The sequence below is a fragment of the Lynx rufus genome, unplaced genomic scaffold, assembly GCF_022079265.1.
Source record: "Lynx rufus isolate CCGP_SWC_20201006 ecotype Redwood Valley unplaced genomic scaffold, mLynRuf1.p SCAF_31, whole genome shotgun sequence".
NCBI classification, from domain to species: Eukaryota; Metazoa; Chordata; class Mammalia; order Carnivora; family Felidae; genus Lynx; species Lynx rufus.
In genome coordinates this window covers 5,347,764-5,366,540 of record NW_025814847.1, presented here as the reverse complement: position 1 = coordinate 5,366,540, position 18,777 = coordinate 5,347,764, and the positions used below count along the sequence as shown (strand labels likewise).

General features: G+C 39.6%; 1 protein-coding gene across 1 annotated transcript in view; it reads right to left on the bottom strand.

The window, feature by feature from the left end:
• NUP210L (nucleoporin 210 like) overlaps window positions 1–18,777 on the bottom strand; it is an 86,424-nt gene that overhangs the window by 42,453 nt on the left and 25,194 nt on the right. The window contains exons 11-14 of the mRNA XM_047092956.1: window positions 11,482–11,619; window positions 10,625–10,780; window positions 7,419–7,617; window positions 4,819–4,964 (exon numbers count right to left, since the gene is read on the bottom strand). Coding sequence (XP_046948912.1) covers window positions 4,819–4,964; window positions 7,419–7,617; window positions 10,625–10,780; window positions 11,482–11,619 — 639 coding nt within the window. The remainder of the gene's footprint in view (window positions 1–4,818; window positions 4,965–7,418; window positions 7,618–10,624; window positions 10,781–11,481; window positions 11,620–18,777) is intronic.

Below are 18,777 nucleotides of genomic sequence, written 5' to 3'. Positions count from 1 at the left end.
CTTTGTCTATTCAGGGTCATTTGTATGGTCCCATATAAATTTAGTATTATTTGTTCTGGTTTTGTGAAAAATGCTGTTGGTATTTTGATAGGAATTGCATTGAATCTGTGTAGATTACATGGCTAATACAAACATTTTAATAACATTAATTCTGGGGCAGGGCGCCTGGGTGGCTCAGTTGGTTGAGTGTCTGACTCTTGGCTTTAGCTCAGGTCATGATCTCACAGTTCATGAGTTTGAGCCCCGCATCAGGCTCCATGCTGATAGTGCGGAGCCTGGTTGGGATACTCTCTTCAAAATAAATAAACTTTAGGGGTGCCTGGGTGGCACAGTCGGTTAAGCGTCTGACTTCAGCCAGGTCACGATCTCGCGGTCTGTGAGTTCGAGCCCTGCGTCAGGCTCTGGGCTGATGGCTCAGAGCCTGGAGCCTGTTTCCGATTCTGTGTCTCCCTCTCTCTCTGCCCCTCCCCCGTTCATGCTCTGTCTCTCTCTGTCCCAAAAATAAATAAAAACGTTGAAAAAAAAATTTAAAAAAAAATAAAAAAAGAAAAAAAAAAAGAAAAAAAAATTAAAAAAAAATAAACTTTAAAAAATTACATTAATTCTGAGGCACCTGGGTGGTTCGGTCAGTTAAGTGTTCAACTTCAGCTCATGATGTCACAGCTTATGAGTTTGAGCCCCACATTGGATTCTGTGCAGACAGTGCAGAGCCTGCCTTGTATCCTCTGCCTCTCTGTATCTCTCAAAAATAAACAAACATTAAAAATAATAATAATAAGGGGCCCCTGGGTGACTCAGTCAGTTGAGGATCCAACTTCAGCTCAGGTCATGATCTCACGGTTCGTGAATTCAAGCTCCACATTGGGCTCTCTGCTGTCAGTGCAGTGCCCGCTTCAGATCCTCTGTCTCCCTCTCTCACTGCCCCTCCCCTGCACATGCTCTCTCCCTCTCAAAAATAAACAAACATTTAAAAACATTTTAAATTATATCAAATCTTCCAATCCACAAGCATGGAACATCTTTCCATCTGTTTGTGTCATCTGCAATTCCTTTCATCAGTGTTCTATAGTTTTCACAGTACAGGTCTTTTACCACCTTGGTTAAGTTTATTCCTAGGTATTTTATTCTTTTTGGTGTAACTGTAAATGGTATTACTTTCTTAATTTCTCTTTCTGCTACTTATTAGTGTATAGAAACACCACTGATTTCTGGGTATCAATTTTGGATCCTGCAACTTTACTGAATTCATTTATTACTTAATACTTCTAGTATTTTTTTGGTAGAGTCTTTAGGATTTCCTATGTTTAGTCTCATGTCATCTGTGAGCAGTGATAGTTTAACTTCTTTACCAATATAGATGCCACTTATTTCTTGTCTGATTGTATGGCTAGGACTTCCAGTACTATGTTAAATAAAAGTGGTGACAGTGGGCATCCTTGTCCTGTTCCTCATCTTAGAGGAAAAGCTCTCAGTTTTTCACCATTGAGTATGGTGTTAGCTGTGTTTTTTTCATACATGGTCTGTATTATGTTGACATATGTTATCTCTAAACCCACTTTGTTGAGATTTTTCATCATTAATGCATATTGAGTTTTGTCAAACCCTTTTCCTGCATCTGTTCAGATAATCATGATTTTTTTTTAACTTTATTTCTTTATTTTGAGAGAGAGAGCATAAGCAGGGGGAAGGGCAGAGAGAGGGCTAATCCCAAGTAGGCTCCACATAATCAGCACAGAGCCTGAACTCACAAAACTGTAAGATCATGACCTGAGCCAGAATCAAGAATTGAACACTTAACCAACTGAGTCACTGAGGCACCCTCAAGATAATCATGATTTTTATCATGTGTTTTGTTGATGTGGTGTATCACATTGATTTGTGAATACTAAACCATCCTTGCTTTCTTGGAATAAAGCCCACTTGTGAGTGATCCTTTTAATCTATTGTTATATGCCCTTTGCTAATATTTTGTTGAGGACTTTAGCAGTTATGTTCATCAGTGCTATTGACCTGTAGTTTTATTTCTTTGTGGTGTCTCTGTCTAGTTTTAGTAGTATGGTAATGGTGGCCTTGTAGGATATATTTGGAAGCTTTCCTCCCTTTTCTGTTCTTTGGAATTGTTTGAGAAGAATAACTATAAGCTCCTCCTTAAATGTTTGGTAGAATTCACATGTGAACTCATCTGGTCCTAGACTTTTGTTTGTCAGTTTTTTGATTACTGATTCAATTTCATTACTAGCAATCATGCTGTTCAGATTTTCTATTTCTTCCTGATTCAGCTCTGGAAGATTATATGTTTCTAAGAATTTATCCATTAAATGGATATTTTATTAAATTAGCAAATAACTTTTGTCCTAAATATATAAAGTAATACATCTATACACTTCATCCTATTTTTCAAAGAACTCTCACTTAAGGGGTACAGTCAAGATTGGTATCCTATTTAGAGATGAACAAACTTGGAGAATAAAGTTTTAGGAGATAAAGTATTATCAAAGTGTAGGTTATTTTCCTGTGCCACACAGTGTCTACAATATTGACTAAGTTGCAAAATGAAGCACAGGGTTGAGCAATCATTCTAAAAATGTAAACAAATCATGTCTTAGTATTTCTTTCCTGAATTAGTCAATCATACTGATAATTGAAATTACTAAAATTAAACATTCCTGTGTCTAATGGCAGTACTCTCTTAAATAATGTATTTGTAAGTCAATTCAACAAGTATTCATTGATGGCTCATTGGGGGATACAGTAATAAAAAGTCAAATGAGGTCCTGCCTCACAGTGGAGCTCACGGTCTGAGAAAGACAGATTTGAAGTTGGTAAAGAGAATAATGAGCATTACAAAAAGGCACACTACAGTGTGCACACAAGCCTCTAATAGGAGAAGCAGAATTAGTCAAAGGTTTCACAGAAGGCCTCCTTGAGAAAGCAAGACAAACTATTCCTTTCTCCTAAATATATAGTCCAAAATTAACCAGATCAACTGAATTGAATGTAAATTCCATGTACAAGGACAAATTGAGAACTATACCATGCACTGAAACGTAATATTGATAACAAAGGTAGAACACATGTACTCTTTTAAGAAGGTAAAGGGGGGGCGCCTGGGTGGCGCAGTCGGTTAAGCGTCCGACTTCAGCCAGGTCACGATCTCGCGGTCCGTGAGTTCGAGCCCCGCGTCAGGCTCTGGGCTGATGGCTCGGAGCCTGGAGCCTGTTTCCGATTCTGTGTCTCCCTCTCTCTCTGCCCCTCCCCCGTTCATGCTCTGTCTCTCTCTGTCCCAAAATAAATAAAAAACGTTGAAAAAAAAAATTAAAAAAAAAAAAAAAAAGAAGGTAAAGGGGAAAATTTATGACCAAAGCACTACACAGAAAAGGGAACCATCAGGGGTGCCTGGGTGGTTCAGTCAGCTGAGCATCTGACTTCGGCTCAGATCACGATGTCATGGTTCATGGGTTCAAGCCCCACATCCAGCTTTGCATTGACAGCATGGATCCTGCTTCAGATTCTCTGTCTCCCTCTCTCTCTGCCCCTCCCCCACTCATGTTCGTTTCTCTGTCTCTCTCTCTCTCTCTCTCAAAAATAAACATTAAGGGGTGCCTGGGTGGCTCATTTGGTTAAGCATCTGCCTTCAGCTCAGGTCATGACCTCACAGTTCGTTAGTTCAAGCCCCACACCTGGATCTGTGCTGACAGTGCAGAGCCTGCTTGGGATTCCCTCCCTCCCCTCTCTGCCCCTACCCTGCTTGTGCTACCCCTCTCAAAATAAATTAATTAATTAAAAAAAATAAACACTAAAAAAATTAAAAAAAGAAAAGAAAGAAAAGGAAAACCATCATTTTATTTCCTCTCCTTTAACGATGGTTTTCATCCATGCAGATCTGATTTGTGGAGACTCAATAAATATAAAATAAGGCTAGGAATAATCATAAAATAGAAAACCTAATGAAATGACAATGAACCACAGCCAAGTACTTTCATTTAATTAAGCAAGTAGGAAGATTCATCCACTGAGAACAAATAAATATGTTTGAACCATATGTTTAATACTTATGCTGCATAATGTGCAATAAGCCCAAGTTAAAATGCAAAATTACAATTAACAACTTACCTTGCTTCTTTCATTAGTGTTAATTCCCCCCCATTGAGTGTCTCCTTGTCCCAAGAGTCACTGAGTCGGGATGTGTATCTATTAGCAAGAACTTTTAGACATCAGTTGTAGTTCTTGAAGGGATCCACTATGAAAGCATCCCAGGCTCTACATTTGTTTTGAACTGCCACCTGCCGTAGTGTCCCAGTTATAACGGGCCAGTCCTTAGGGCCCTCCATAATGACTGTTCTGTTGAAAATCTTGAAGTATAAAGGGTAAAAGATGACGACCTCCCTCTCTAGAATCAAGTTTTCTTTCAGAGTTCTTTAAAAGAGACCATACTAATATTCAATATCTTGTTCAGAGTCATGTTTACAGGTATATATGCACATGTAAAAATTCAAATAGTACCTTAAGATCAGCATACTTAATGTAATTTACTATACATATTTTATACCTCAATAAAAAAGAAGAAAGAAATGAAAAGATCTACAACTTGCTGATAGAGCTTGAAGATATTCCTGTGGCAGACACATGAGGGAGTACACTCCCTGATACTCAGGCTTGATGACAGAACTGTAGAGCTAAGAGTGAAGGAGTGGTAAATAAAGAGAACACAAATATAACTGATCTTTCACAGAAATCACAGACAGCTGGCAAGACTCTAAGTGGACACAGTGGGTTCCATGAAAAGATATGCCAGTTCCTTACCATGAAATGCCTCACCTTTAGGGGTTCATAAGCAGCAAACGTGGCACTGCTCTCCAAATACTCTTCATACTCAGTCACACTCACTGTTACCAGAGTATGGCCTAGAGATTTGGCTGCTATATGTGTACTAGAACAGTGCGTTGGTCCGGGTCTTTGAATACCTGCAAATCAAAAAAACATGACTTCATTAGGGTAATAAGCAGTCAGTTCTCAATGGGGATCAGTCTATAGAAATATAAGAATTTTAATACATTAAAAAACATCTTGATCTCATACACTACTAGGCCCCAAATGTTTATATCAAATCTATATAAAAATCTGTTCCTTCTATTAACATGTATCAGGTAAGACACAATTTTATGTTCAGTGAGGAACATAACATATATATCAGCAAAGGCATTTATAGTTTAGAACGGGAAAGTGAACATTTACATAAATTAAAGTATTAATAGAAAATTATAAGCATGGGCGCCTAAGTGGCTCAGTCAGTTAAGCGTCCAACTCCTGATTTGGGCTCGGGTCATGATTTCATGGTTCATAAGATCTTGTCCCGGGTTGGGTTCTGCACTGCGCTGGGCCTGGAGCCTGAGATTCACTCTCTCTCTCCTTCTGCCCCTCTCCCCTGCTCATGCTCTCTCTCTAAAATAAAAGTTAAAAAAAGAAAATGATAAACATGGAAGTCTAGAAAACAGAAAGATTACTTCTAGTTGGAGAGATAAAGGAAGATTTAGACATGTATAAGATGTATCTCAAGTGATGAATGAGCAAAGATAGAAATACAAATGAGATACGCAGGAGTACGTGAAGGGTGGCTATACGGGAAATTTTCACTTAAGCAGTTTGTGTGGCTAGAGACATATATGAAGCCAAAATATGAAGTTATAAAAGGCACACTGGGTTTTCTTGTAGAGGCCTTGAACATAAACTTTAAGGATTTCAGCTCTATTCCACCAGCAGTGAGAAGCCTCTCGATTTTTGAGCAGGAAAAGTAATGAAAGTGAGTTTCATGAAACTCCATGTGGTGGCCATGGATTATCAAAGGCAAGCAGCATTAGGAGGATGTTGTTATATTCTAGGTGAGAGATAGTGAGGGCCTAAAAATTAGGAGACACACCTTGAGAACACAGAAGAGGAAAGAGACATTATTTTTTTAAATGTTTGTTTATTTGAGAGACACAGGAGAGAGAGAGAGTACTCACAAGTGAGGGAGGGGCAGAGAGAGAGGGAGATGAGAATCCCAAGCAGGCTCCGCGCTGTCAGCCCAGAGCCCGAGGCGGGGCTCGAACCCACGAACCATGAGCTCGTGACCTGAGCTGAAATGAAGAGTCAGATGCTTAACCTACTGAGCTACCCAGGTATTCCGAAAGAGATATTATATAGTACACTTGGCAAGGGAGAAGTCCAAATTATAGATGTACTGTGAGAATTAAATGAGCTAATATATGAAAAGTATTCAGAACAGAGCCTAGCAAATAGCAAATAGCTAAGTAAATGTTGGATGCTACCCACTGTTATTACTGATTAAAAGACAATAGTAATCAGGATCACACATAATGTTTGGTAAGAGAAAATGATGTTGGTCTTTATGGATAGCTTCTTCATATTCTCTTTTCATATTCTCTTTTCATTAGAAAAAGATATTTTCAGGGCACCTGGGTGGCTCAGTCAGTTAAGCGTTCAACTTCTGCTCGGGTCATGATCTCATGGTTCGTGAGTTCAAGCCCCAGATCGGGCTCTGTGCTGACAGCTTGGGGCCTGGAGCCTGCCTCGGATTCTGTATCTCCCTCTCTCTCTGCCTCTCCCTCCGTCACGCTGTCTCTCAAAAATGAAAAAAAGAAAAAAAAAGATATTTTCTTGGGGTGCCTTGAGGGCCTCCATCAGTTAAGCGTCCAACTTCAGCTCAGGCCATGATGTCACCATTCATGATTCAAAACCCGCTGACAACACGGAGCCCACTTTGGATCTTCTGTCCCCCCATCTCTGGCCTTTCCTCCACTCTCAAAAATAAACAAACATTAAAAAAAGAAAGAAAGAAAAAGATACTTTCTTTTTTTGAATAAATTTAATAATGTCACTACATCTATCTTAGAAAGATGTATGATATATATATTAAAGAAAGAGGAAGCTTGAGATTAGAAAGATCTTCATAGGAATTGAAGGAATAGCTACAAGGACTCTGCAAATGCTATTCAATTTCTGTGCCTTTGTTTTGTTTTGTTTTTTTTTAAATTTTTTTTTTAACGTTTATTTATTTTTGAGACAGAGAGAGGCAGAGCATGAACGGGGGAGGGGCAGAGAGAGAGGGAGACACAGAATCGGAAGCAGGCTCCAGGCTCTGGGCCATCATCAGCCCAGAGCCCGACGCGGGGCTCGAACTCACGGACCGTAAGATCGTGACCTGAGCTGAAGTCGGACGCTTAACCGACTGAGCCACCCAGGCGCCCCTGTGCCTTTGTTTTTAAATTACATCATAACAAGGCAGTTGATGGAATAAATAAAAGTACTACAAAGAAAGGTAATATGTGAATTTATACTATAGTTTGTAGTTTCTGAATTGATGATTGGTCCTTTCATTCAAAGACAAAGGAAGGAGAAAATAAAAGGCTTACTCTTACCTTCCTTGAGAAGAGTAAAGACCCCTTGCTTATCCATGTTCAGATGCAACAATAAATGAGAGCAGTCTGTGAACACGATGACTTCTTTGGTCTCCTTATTTACATGATACATTGCAATGGGGATTTCTATAATCTGGCCAATCTCCACATCAGCATGAAATGGTAACAGTTCCATTTTGTTCAGTTTCAGGACATATATCTAGAGGGAAAAAATTAATCTTTCAAGAAAGTTATGTCAGGAAAGTCTAAGAAGAAAAGAAAGCGTTCCTTAAGTATTTAAATACACACATACGTAAACACATATGTATGTTTTGTGTACAAAAATATGTATCATATACTGTGTGCTGGGGAGGGAGTGTTAATCATGTCACTCATTTCATTCCTTCATCAACTGATTTCTCTAAAGCATCTAACACCATACAGCAAGAATCTGGCAAATGATGGCCAGTGCCCAATTTTCTTAGTTTTTGTAAGCTAAGAATGTTTTTCACATCCTTAAAAGGTTTTAAAACAAACAACAACAAAGAAGAATATGAGAGTATATATACGTGGTTTACAAATGCTAACATATTTACTGTCTGGCCCTTTACAGAAAACCTTTGCTAACCTCAGATATAAAGCACTTCCTCTTCTCAGTATCTTTTAAAAAATATCTTTTGTCTTTGCTATAGATTAAATGCTATAGATTAAATGTTTGTGTCCCCCCCCCCCAAATTCCTATGTTGAAATCCTAATTCCCCAAAGTGATGGTATTAGGAGGTGAGGACTTTGGGAGGTGATCAGGTCATGAATGAAATTAAATTAGTGCCTTTATAAAAGAGACCCCACAGAACTCCCTAGGCCTTCTACCATGTGAGGTTACAGCAAAAAAGACAGCCTCCTATGAATCTGGAATTTTCCCTCACCAGACACCAAATCTGCTGGTGCCGTGATTTTGGACTTCTCAGGCTCCAAACTGTGAGAAATAAATTTCTGTTGTTTACACACCACCCAGTCTGTGGTATTTTGTTATGGTAGCCCAAAGGGACTATTTTTTCTGTCACTTTCCTTGCTCCTTCTGCTAGTTCATCTTGTTCTGCCTACATCCCTTAAAATGACACATATTACTTAGAGTTCACCTTCTCTTCTGCCTATATGCTCTTCCTCGGAAACCTTACCCAGTTCCAAAACTTCAATGGCCAACCATATGCTGATAATTCCAAATGTTTATTTCTAGTCCTAATCTTTCAGTTGTACTTCAGAACCCTATTATCAATAACAAATATTCACCCAGATGCTCTGCAGGTGAATCACACTAAATGTATTCAAAACTGAATTCATCATCTTCCTCTTTTCCTTTTTCCTTTTCTTGCATTTTATATTCATCCAGCTGCCAAAGCTGCAAAACCCCTGTCTTTAAATCTTTCAGTCTTCCCCACTCCACTGGGCATCAAATCTGACTAAGTCTACCTGCAAAATAACACTTCATTTTCCCCCTTTTCTCTATTCTCAATACCATATTACTAAGTCAGGCTTAACTGGACACTTTTCCTTCATTTCTCCCTTCGATCAATTCTAATCTACTAGTACATAGCACTAGCAAATATCTTCCATTCTTTTTTTTTTTAATTTTTTTTTCAACGTTTATTTATTTTTGGGACAGAGAGAGACAGAGCATGAACGGGGGAGGGGCAGAGAGAGAGGGAGACACAGAATCAGAAACAGGCTCCAGGCTCTGAGCCATCAGCCCAGAGCCCGACGCGGGGCTCGAACTCACGGACTGTGAGATCGTGACCTGAGCTGAAGTCAGACGCTTAACCGACTGCGCCACCCAGGCACACCTCCTTTTTTTTTTTTTTTAATATTATACTTGTGACCGACAAAAAAAATAATCAGGTACTTTCTAAACACAAGCTCTACCATATTATTGACCTTAAAAACCTGGGATGGCTCTCCACTGTCTACCATGGGAATCAGCAAAAGTTTTCTGGAATAAGCTAGACAGCAAACATTTTAGGCTTGCGGGGGGGGGGGGCACACAGTTTCTGAGACAACCCCCAACTCTCTAGTTGTGGCTTGAAAGTGGCAATACCTAAATGAATGAGGGTGGCTGTGTTCTGATAAAACTTTATCAAAAAAGCAGCAGGTTGAGTTTGATCCTTAGGCCTTAGTTTGGCTCTATCTTTCAAAGTCTTGTTCAAATTCTCATCTCTTCATGACAATCTCTAAGTAGTCAAATCTACAAGGATTTTTCTTTTATATATTAATAATACTTTTACTACACAATTCAAATAGCTCTCAATCATATACTGCTTTAAAATAACTCACATCATTCCCTTAAAATGTTAAATTCATGTGAATAGATCTCCCAAATAGAATTTAGATTCTTTAAAGCAGGGATGATATGTTATGTTGCTTTGAATGTCCTATGATATCTAGTATGGAGTTAAGTGCCTTAAGAGTACTTAGTAAATGTTCACTGAATGATAAGAAAACGCTAAGTCTTTCAGGGGACAACACATGTTAACATATATCAAAAGTGGAGGAAAAACAAGAATGCGATTATATAGTAAAAAGAAGTTTTTAATCAAAACAAGCAATATGAGACTAAAAATAAAGTTATTATGAAGGTCATGTGATAATAACAAAATACAGTAACAAAAATAGATAACTAATTATTGAATATATTCCAAGCATTGAAATAAACCTTAAGTCATTTAATTCTGACAATAACCCACTGAAGTAGATACTATCATTATCTCCACTTGAGAGATAAGGAAACAAGAATACCCATTCAGTAACTGGCTGTGAAGTGAAGCAGGATTCAACCAAGGTCCAGAAATATTTAAGGAATATGTACTTTCAGATTGAATTTGAGCCTCATTTTCAAATACCCAATTTGGAGTAGAAAGATTTTTAAACATGTTCTGTACTTGGGGCGCCTGGGTGGCTTAGTCGGTTAAGCATCTGACTTCACTTCATGTCATGATCCCATGGTTCGTGGGTTCGAGCCTGGAACTTGCTTCGGATTCTGCGTCTCCCTCTCTCTCTCTGCCCCTCCTCTGCTTGTGCGCTCTCTCTCTCTCTCTCTCTCTCTCAAAAATAAATAAACATTAAAAAAAAAAACATGTTCTGTACTTAAATTTATGATTTTTATTTGTTCTGTACTTAAATTTAGCCAGCAGTGTCTCAGGGGTGATAATAAGGATCTTTGGAGAGTTATTTACCTTAATTTCTCCATATCGAAAGGGATTTTGTACATCTCGGGCCAAAACAGTACTGTTCCCCCTGACCTGGCCTGCAGTCACTACTCCTTTGGTGGTCACCACAGCCACTGTTTCATTAGAAGAGGTCCAAGTGAAGTTGCCACTGCCACCCTCTACCTGTGAAAAAATAACAACCCTATTTATATTTAACTGCCAATGGAGGAAAATGAAATTTAAGCAAAGAAGTAAAATCCAGTGAAATAAAGTTTAAGAAATAATAAAACTATATAACAAATTATTTCTGGGGGCGCCTATGTGGCTCAGTTGGTTAAGCGTCTGACTTCAGCTCAGGTCATGATCTTGTGGTTCGTGAATTTGAGCCCCGCATCAGGGTCTGTGCTCACAGCTCAGAGACTGCAGCCTGCTGCAGATTCTGTGTCTCCCTCTCTCTCTGCCCCTCCCCTGCTCATTCTCTCTCTCTCAAAAACAAATAAACATCAAAAGAAAAAAAAAGAAGAAATTATTTCTGGACATGCTAAGAAGATATGATGCTATAGGAAAGCAGGCACTTGGGTAGGGAAATACCAAAGGGAGCTTATGTAATGGCACTATCACAAAATGTCAAAAAGGGCACAAGGGAGCTTGACAAAACTTTACAAAAGTCACAAGTAATGAACATGTGGAAGAGAGACAGAAAGTACAGCATATCTTATCAAGATGATAGTATTCAACAACAACTTGGTTGTCACCAGAAACTGGGTTATGTTACTAGGATTAGGGGGAAAATTTTTAAACATTAACCAAATTTCAATAAATTAAGCTATCAGAGAAACTGAATTATCTCTTTGTAAATTTTTTCGTATTATAGAACACCATACCTGTACTTTATAACGATATAATATTCCCATAGGATGATGAGGAAATGCCAGAAAGTTGGGTGTAAGCTTGATAGGAAAATAAATCTTCACTTCTTGCTGATGTACAATTGGAAATTTTATAAGCTGAATATTTTTATTCTATAGGGAAAAGGGTGCAAAACAGATTTTATAAGGACTTTTTTACAATCCACATTCATTTATTTGCAAAACATCAGCAAAATGGTGTGCTAATGAATTACTCAACCAGTTTCTTTCTATAAAAGAAGTAAATAAATATTCCTATTCATTGAAGAACCACAGCTTCTATACTCCAATAATAACGAAAGGGCTTTTATCAGAGTTAAAATAAGTATCACCATCTGGGAAAATTGTTAAAATTTCCTGACATAACAAAGTTTTATCAACATAAGAAGAGATACCATAGTTTCAGAAAGAAAGACCCTTGAACAACCATCAGTTAAATATGTAAACTATGAAGACAAAGGGATATTCCAAGCTACTCAGAATAAAAGGAACATTAAAGGTGCTAGGGTTAAGACAGTCCGTTCATCATTAAAGAAACAGCAAGATTGGGGGGAATGTATAGAGATAAAACAACTGCCCCCACTCAACTATCTTGGCATTTTCCCTACAAAGGCAAAAATCAATCAATCAATTTTTTTTATCTATCTGGTTTTTAAAGAAGCCCTGAAATATGAAATATTTATTATTTTATTTTTTGCTAATGTTTACTTATTTTTAGGACAGAGGGAGACAGTGTGTGATGCAGGGAAGGGGCATAGACAGAGAGAGACACAGAATCTGAAGCAGGTTCCAGGTTCTGAGCTGTCAACACAGAGACCGACATGGGGCTCAAACCCATGAGCTGTGAAATCATGACCTGAGCCAAAGTTGGATGCTTAACCAAGCCACCCAGGCACCCCTGAAATATTTATTAACATTCTCACATCTGTGATAACGGCCCTGAATTTTCTCCTCAGTCTTTAAAGTAGCTGGATCATAAACTGAAAATAAGTCTTTCAGTTTAAGAGAACATCATTCTGCTATAAGATATGGGTGTTCTGGGGGCTAGGGAAGGTAGTGGCAGACCCCAACCTAGGAGGACCCTAGGCTCACCTCGTCCCATGAATATACCCAGAATATATTCCCATGAATATAACTACCAGATCCTCCTAAATACCCCCCAAAACCGACCTGAAGACTACCAGATCAAACTCCATAACTAGGGGTGGAAAAGAAGCCATGCTGAAGAAAATAGGAAGACATGGTTTGGGAGGGAAACAGATCGTGGCCACTGTGGTGGGGAGGGAGCCACAGTAAGTCACGGAGAAGGGTGAGAGACAGACTAGCGTACAGGGAAGTACAGGGAGACAATGATTCCCCATAGCAATTGGCTGGGAAAGCAGAAGGTGAGAGGGGCTGAATTTCGAGTACTTGCAACCTGGGGCTTAAGGCCTGGAGTTTTAAAGGTCGATGGGCATGGGAGGGGAGAGTGTTGGGGGTTGGGAGGAGGGGGCATTGAGCAGCTCCTGGACAGAAAGCAGAGCAAACAGCTTGCAGACACACAGCATGGAAAAAGAGATCTGAAGAGCATCTGGGACACACAGTGGGGAGGTTATCTGCTCTTCTCCAACTGCATCCCAGAGAGGCGGCATCCACAGAGAGACCCTTCCAGAAACAAAGGCACTGGCAGGCACCGTTTCCCTCCCCTGCCTCTCAGGGTAAGTACAGGGCACCTGTGGGAACCGGTGCAGTGCCCACACTCGCTACCTAACTTGCTTACACCAAGCCCCGCCCCCTTGAACTCCAGAGGAACCACCGCTGCCACTTACGCTCACCCCACTCCCAGCACAGCAAGCTCCCAACCCCAGAAGAGCGGTCCAAACTCCTGCCCACACCACATCTTTCAACCCAGGAGTTTTGCAAGGCCTGGGTTCTGGTGGTGGTGGCAACAGGTTTCATCTCATAAGCAGACCAGAGCACATCCACTTAAAAGTTGCCACATTCAGGCCAGGGACCAAACACTGCCCACAACAGGCAAAGAGAGCCTCTGCACACGACCGGCTTGAAAGGTAAAGCAGCCAGGACACGACAGCAGAGTACACGCAGGCAGCACACACTGGAGATACTCCCGGAAGCGCCAGGCCCTGGGCAACAGGGGACACTATGAAGCAGGGCACTACAGGACTTCTTTTTCATAAGGCCATTACCTTCAACAGCAGGAGATGTAGCTGACTTTCTTAGTACACAGAAACAGGCACAGAGACTTAGACCAAATGAGAAGACAGAGGAATCTGTCCAGTGAAAGAACAGGACAAGACCACAGTCAGAGATCTAAGTGAAACAGATAGAAGGAACAAGCCTGATGGAGAATTTAAAGTCATGATCATAGGGGCGCCTGGGTAGCTCAATTGGTTAAGCGTCCGACTTCGGCTCAGGTCAGGATCTCATGGTTGGTGAGTTCAAGTACTGTATCAGACTCTGTGCTGATAGCTCAGAGCCTGAAGCCTGCTTTGGATTCAGTCTCCCTCTTTCTCTCTGCCCCTTCTCTGCTTGCACTCCATCTCTCTCTCTCTCAAAAATAGACATACATAACATACATAAATAAAAATAAAGTAATGACCATAAAGATACTCGCTGGACTTGAGAAAAGAGTGGAGGACACCAGTGAGACCATTAACACAGAGATAAGGAATAACATAGCAGAGATAAAGGACTCAATAAGTAAAATGAGAAACATGCTTGATGGAACGAACAGCAGGCTAGAGGAAGCAGAGGAACGAATCAGTGACCTACAAGACAGAGTCATGGAAACCAATGAAGCTGAACAAACGGGAGAAAAAAAAGAATTACGTAAAACAAGAAGAGACTTAGGGAACTCAGTAACTCCATCAAATGTAAAAACATTTGTATTATAGGAATCTCAGAAGAAGAAGAAAGAGAAAAGGGGCCAGAGAATTCCTTTGAAGAAATAATAGCTAAAAATTTCCCTCATCTGGGGAAGGAAACAGATATCCAGATCCAGGAGGCACAGAGAACCTCCAACAAAAGCAGATCCACACCAAGACATATTGTAATTAAAATGGCAGAATAGAGTGGTAAGGAAAAAATCTTAGGGGCGCTTGGGTAGCTCAGGCGGTTAAGGGTCTGACTCTTGATTTCAGCTCAGGTCATGATCCCATGGTTGATGAGATCAGGCCCCATGTCTGACTCTGTGCTGACAGCACAGAGCAGGCTTGAGATTTTTTTTTTTCTCTCTCTCTCTCTCCCCCTTCCCTACTTTCACACACTCTGTCTCAAAATAAACAAACATTAAAAAAATTATTAAAGGGGCACCTGGGTGGCTCAGCCAGTTGAGTGTCTGACTTTGGTTCAGGTCATGATCTCATAGTTTGTGGGTTTAAGCCCCATGTTGGGCTCTCTGCTGTCAGCCCAGAGCCCGCTTTGGATCCTCTGTTCTCCTCTCTCTCTCTGCTCCTCCCCACTCGTGCTCTTTTCCCTCTCTCTCTCAAAAACAAAAACATTAAAAATAAGTATTAAAAAAAAGAAAAAATCTTAAAAGCAGCAAGACAAAAGAAGACAGTTACATACAAGAGAAACCCATAAAGCTATCAATAGATTTTTCCCAAGCCAGAAGGGAGTAGCATGACCAACGTGCTACGTGAGAAAAACCTGCAGCCAAGAATACTCTATCCAGCAAGACTCTCAGTCAGAATAGAAGCAGAGAGAGAGTTTCCCAGACAAGTAAAACCTAAAGAAGTTCATGACTACTAAACCAGCCCTACAAGAAACCTAAAGAGGACTCTATGAATAGAAAGGGAAGACCATTAGTGAGAGTATGTAAAGTAGAACATACAAAAGAAGTAAAAATGAATATTTCTGTAAAAACTCACTCAAGAAACTCACAAAATAAAAGGATCTAAAATATGACAACATATACATAAACATGGGGAGGAGAAGAGAAAGAATGGGTTCAAAGTTAAACAGCCATCAGCTTAATATTGACTGCTTTATGCAGAAGAGGTTATATACAAACCTAATGGCAACCACAAATCGAAACCACTAATAAATAAGCAAAGAATGCAAGGAAAGAAATCCAAATACATCACTAAAGAAAACCAGCATAGGGGCGCCTGGGTGGCGCAGTCGGTTAAGCATCCGACTTCAGCCAGGTCACGATCTCGCGGTCCGTGAGTTCGAGCCCCGCGTCAGGCTCTGGGCTGATGGCTCAGAGCCTGGAGCCTGTTTCGGATTCTGTGTCTCCCTCTCTCTCTGCCCCTCCCCCGTTCATGCTCTGTCTCTCTCTGTCCCAAAAATAAATAAAACGTTGAAAAAAAAAATTAAAAAAAAAAAAGAAAACCAGCATATGATGAAAGAGGGAAAGACAAGGATCAGAGAAAATCTTCAGAAACAACCAGAAAACAAGTAACCAAATGGCAAAAATACATAACTACCAATAATGACTTGGAAAGTAAATGCACTAAATGCTCCAATCAAAAGACACAGAATGGATAAAACAACAACAACAACAAAGACCCAGTTATATGCTTCCTACAAGAGACCCATTTTGTTTATTTAAGATTTTATTTTTAAGTAATCTCTACATCCAATGTGGGGCTTGAACCTACAACCCCAAGATCAAGAGTCGCATGTTCTATTGACTGAGCCAGCCAGGATCCCAACAAGGGACTCGTTCTAGACCTAAAGACACCTGCAGACTGAAAGTGAAGGGACAGATAAATATTTATCATGCAAATGGGTGTCAAAAGAAAGCTGAAGTAACAATACAGACTTTAAAACAAAGACCATAACAAGAGGCAAAGATGAGCACTTTGCAATAATAAAAGGGACAATCCAACAAGAAAATATAGCAATTGTAAATATTTATGCATCCAACATGAGAGAACCCAAACACATAAAACAATTAATAAAAAACATAAAGGAACTAATTGACTATTATCAAATGCAATACAATATACAATGATATTACAATTACTATACAATAACATTACGGGCCTTTAACACACCACTCACATCAATGGACAGGTCATCAAAACAGAAAATCAACAAGGAAACAATGGCTTTGAATGACACACTGGGCCAAATGTATTTAACAGATATATTCAGAGCATTCTATCCCAAAACAGCAGAATATACATCCTTTTACAGTGTATGTGGAACATTCTCCAGAATAGATCACACATATTAGGCCACAAAACAAGCATCAACAAATTCAAAAAGACTGAAGTCATATGCATCTTTTCTGACTACAATGCTATGAAACCAGAAGTCAACCACAAGAAAAAATCTGGAAAGACCACAAATAGGTGAAGGTTAAATAGACAATGAATGGGTCAACCATGAAATAAAAGAAATAAAAAAGTACACAAAAACAAATGAAAATAAACCACAATGGTTTGAAACCTTTAGGATGTAAGAGTGGTTCTAAGTTTATAGCAATACAAGCGTACCTCAAGAAGCAAAAAAAATCTCAAATAAACAATCTAATCTTACACTTGAAGGAACTAGAAAAAGAACAAACAAAACCTAAAACCAGCAAAAGGAAGGAAATAATAAAGATTAGAGCAAAAATAAATGATATAGAAACTGAAAAACAAGAGAACAGACCAATGAAACCAGGAGCTGATTCTTTGGGGGAAAAAACTGATAAACCTCTAGTCAGACTTATCCAAAAGAAAAGTTGAAGGACCCAAATAAATAAAATCACAAATGAAAGAGAAGAAATAACAACCAAAACCACAGAGATACAATTATAAGAGAATATTATGAATAACTAGATGACAACAAATTGGACAACCTAGAAGAAATGGATTAAATCCTAGAAACATATAACCTACCAAAACTAAAACAGGAAGAAATAGGAACACTGCACACACTGATTACCAACAATGAAACTGAATCAGTAATCAAAAAACTGCCAACAAACAAAAGTCCAGGGCCAGATGGATTCAGAGGTGAATTCTACCAAAAATTTAAAGAAGAATTAATACCTATTCTTCTGGGGGTGCCTCAGTGGCTTAGTTAAGTGTCTGACTCTTGGCTTTGGCTCAGGTCATGATTTCACAGTTTGTGAGTTCGAGCCCCACACCAGGCTCTGTGCTGGCAGTGCGAAGCCTGCTTGGGATTCTCTCCCTCTCCTTCTCTATCTGCCCCTCCCCATTCGTTCTCCCTCTCCCTCTCTTAGATAAACATTAAAAAAATTTTTTTAAAAACCTATTCTTCTGAAACTATTCCAAAAAATAGAAAAGAAAGTAACAGGAGCACCTGGATCACTCATTCATTTAAGCGTCAGACTCTTGATTTTGGCTTAGATCATGACATCACAGTTCAGGACTTCAAGCCCCAAGTTGGTCTCTGCATTGACAACATGGAGTCTGCCTGGGAGTCTCAGTCTCCCTTTTTGTCTGCCCCTCCCCTACTTGTGTGCTCTTTCTCTCTCTCTCTAAATATAAATAAACTTTAAAAATTACTGAAATTCACAATAGAAAAAGAAATTACAGAATCATCTTTTTTTTTTAACATTTACTTTTGAGAGATAGAGACAGAGTGTGAGCAGGGGAGGGGCAAAGAGAGAGGGAGACACAGAATCCGAAGCAGGATCCAGGCTCTGAGCTGTCAGCACACAGCCCGATGCGGGGCTCGAACTCACAGACCCAGAGATCATGACCTGCAAAGTTGGACGCTTAACTGATTAAGCCACCCAGGTGCCCCAAAATTACGGAATCATCTTAACGTTTGCAGGAAATATACACTGAAATATAACATTCATTCATCTAGGATATGGGAACTTAGGAATAAAAGGAAATTTCAGTAATTTGAAAGGGCATACCTTTAAAAAAATTTTTTTAATGTTTATTTATTTTAGAGAGAGAGAGAGAGAGAGAGAGAGAGACAGAGTGTGAGCAGAGGAGGGGCAGAGAGAGAAGGAGACACAGAATCTGAAGCAGGCTCTAGGCTCTGAGCTGTCAGCACAGAGCCCCATGCGGGGCTTGAACCCATGAACCGTGAGATCATGCCCTGAGCTGAAGTCGGACACTTAACTGACTGAGCCCCCCAGGCACCCCTGAAAGGGCATACTGTTTAAAGAAACTAAACATCACACTTAACAGAGAAAAGGCTTTCCTTTGAGATCAGAAACATTATTACCATGTCTGTTTGGCACTGTACTGGAGATTGTGAATAAGGCAAGAAAAAAAAAGGCATTACGATTGGAAAAAGTGGGTATTGGATTAGGACAGGAAAGAATCAAATCTGTCAATTACAGATGATATGATA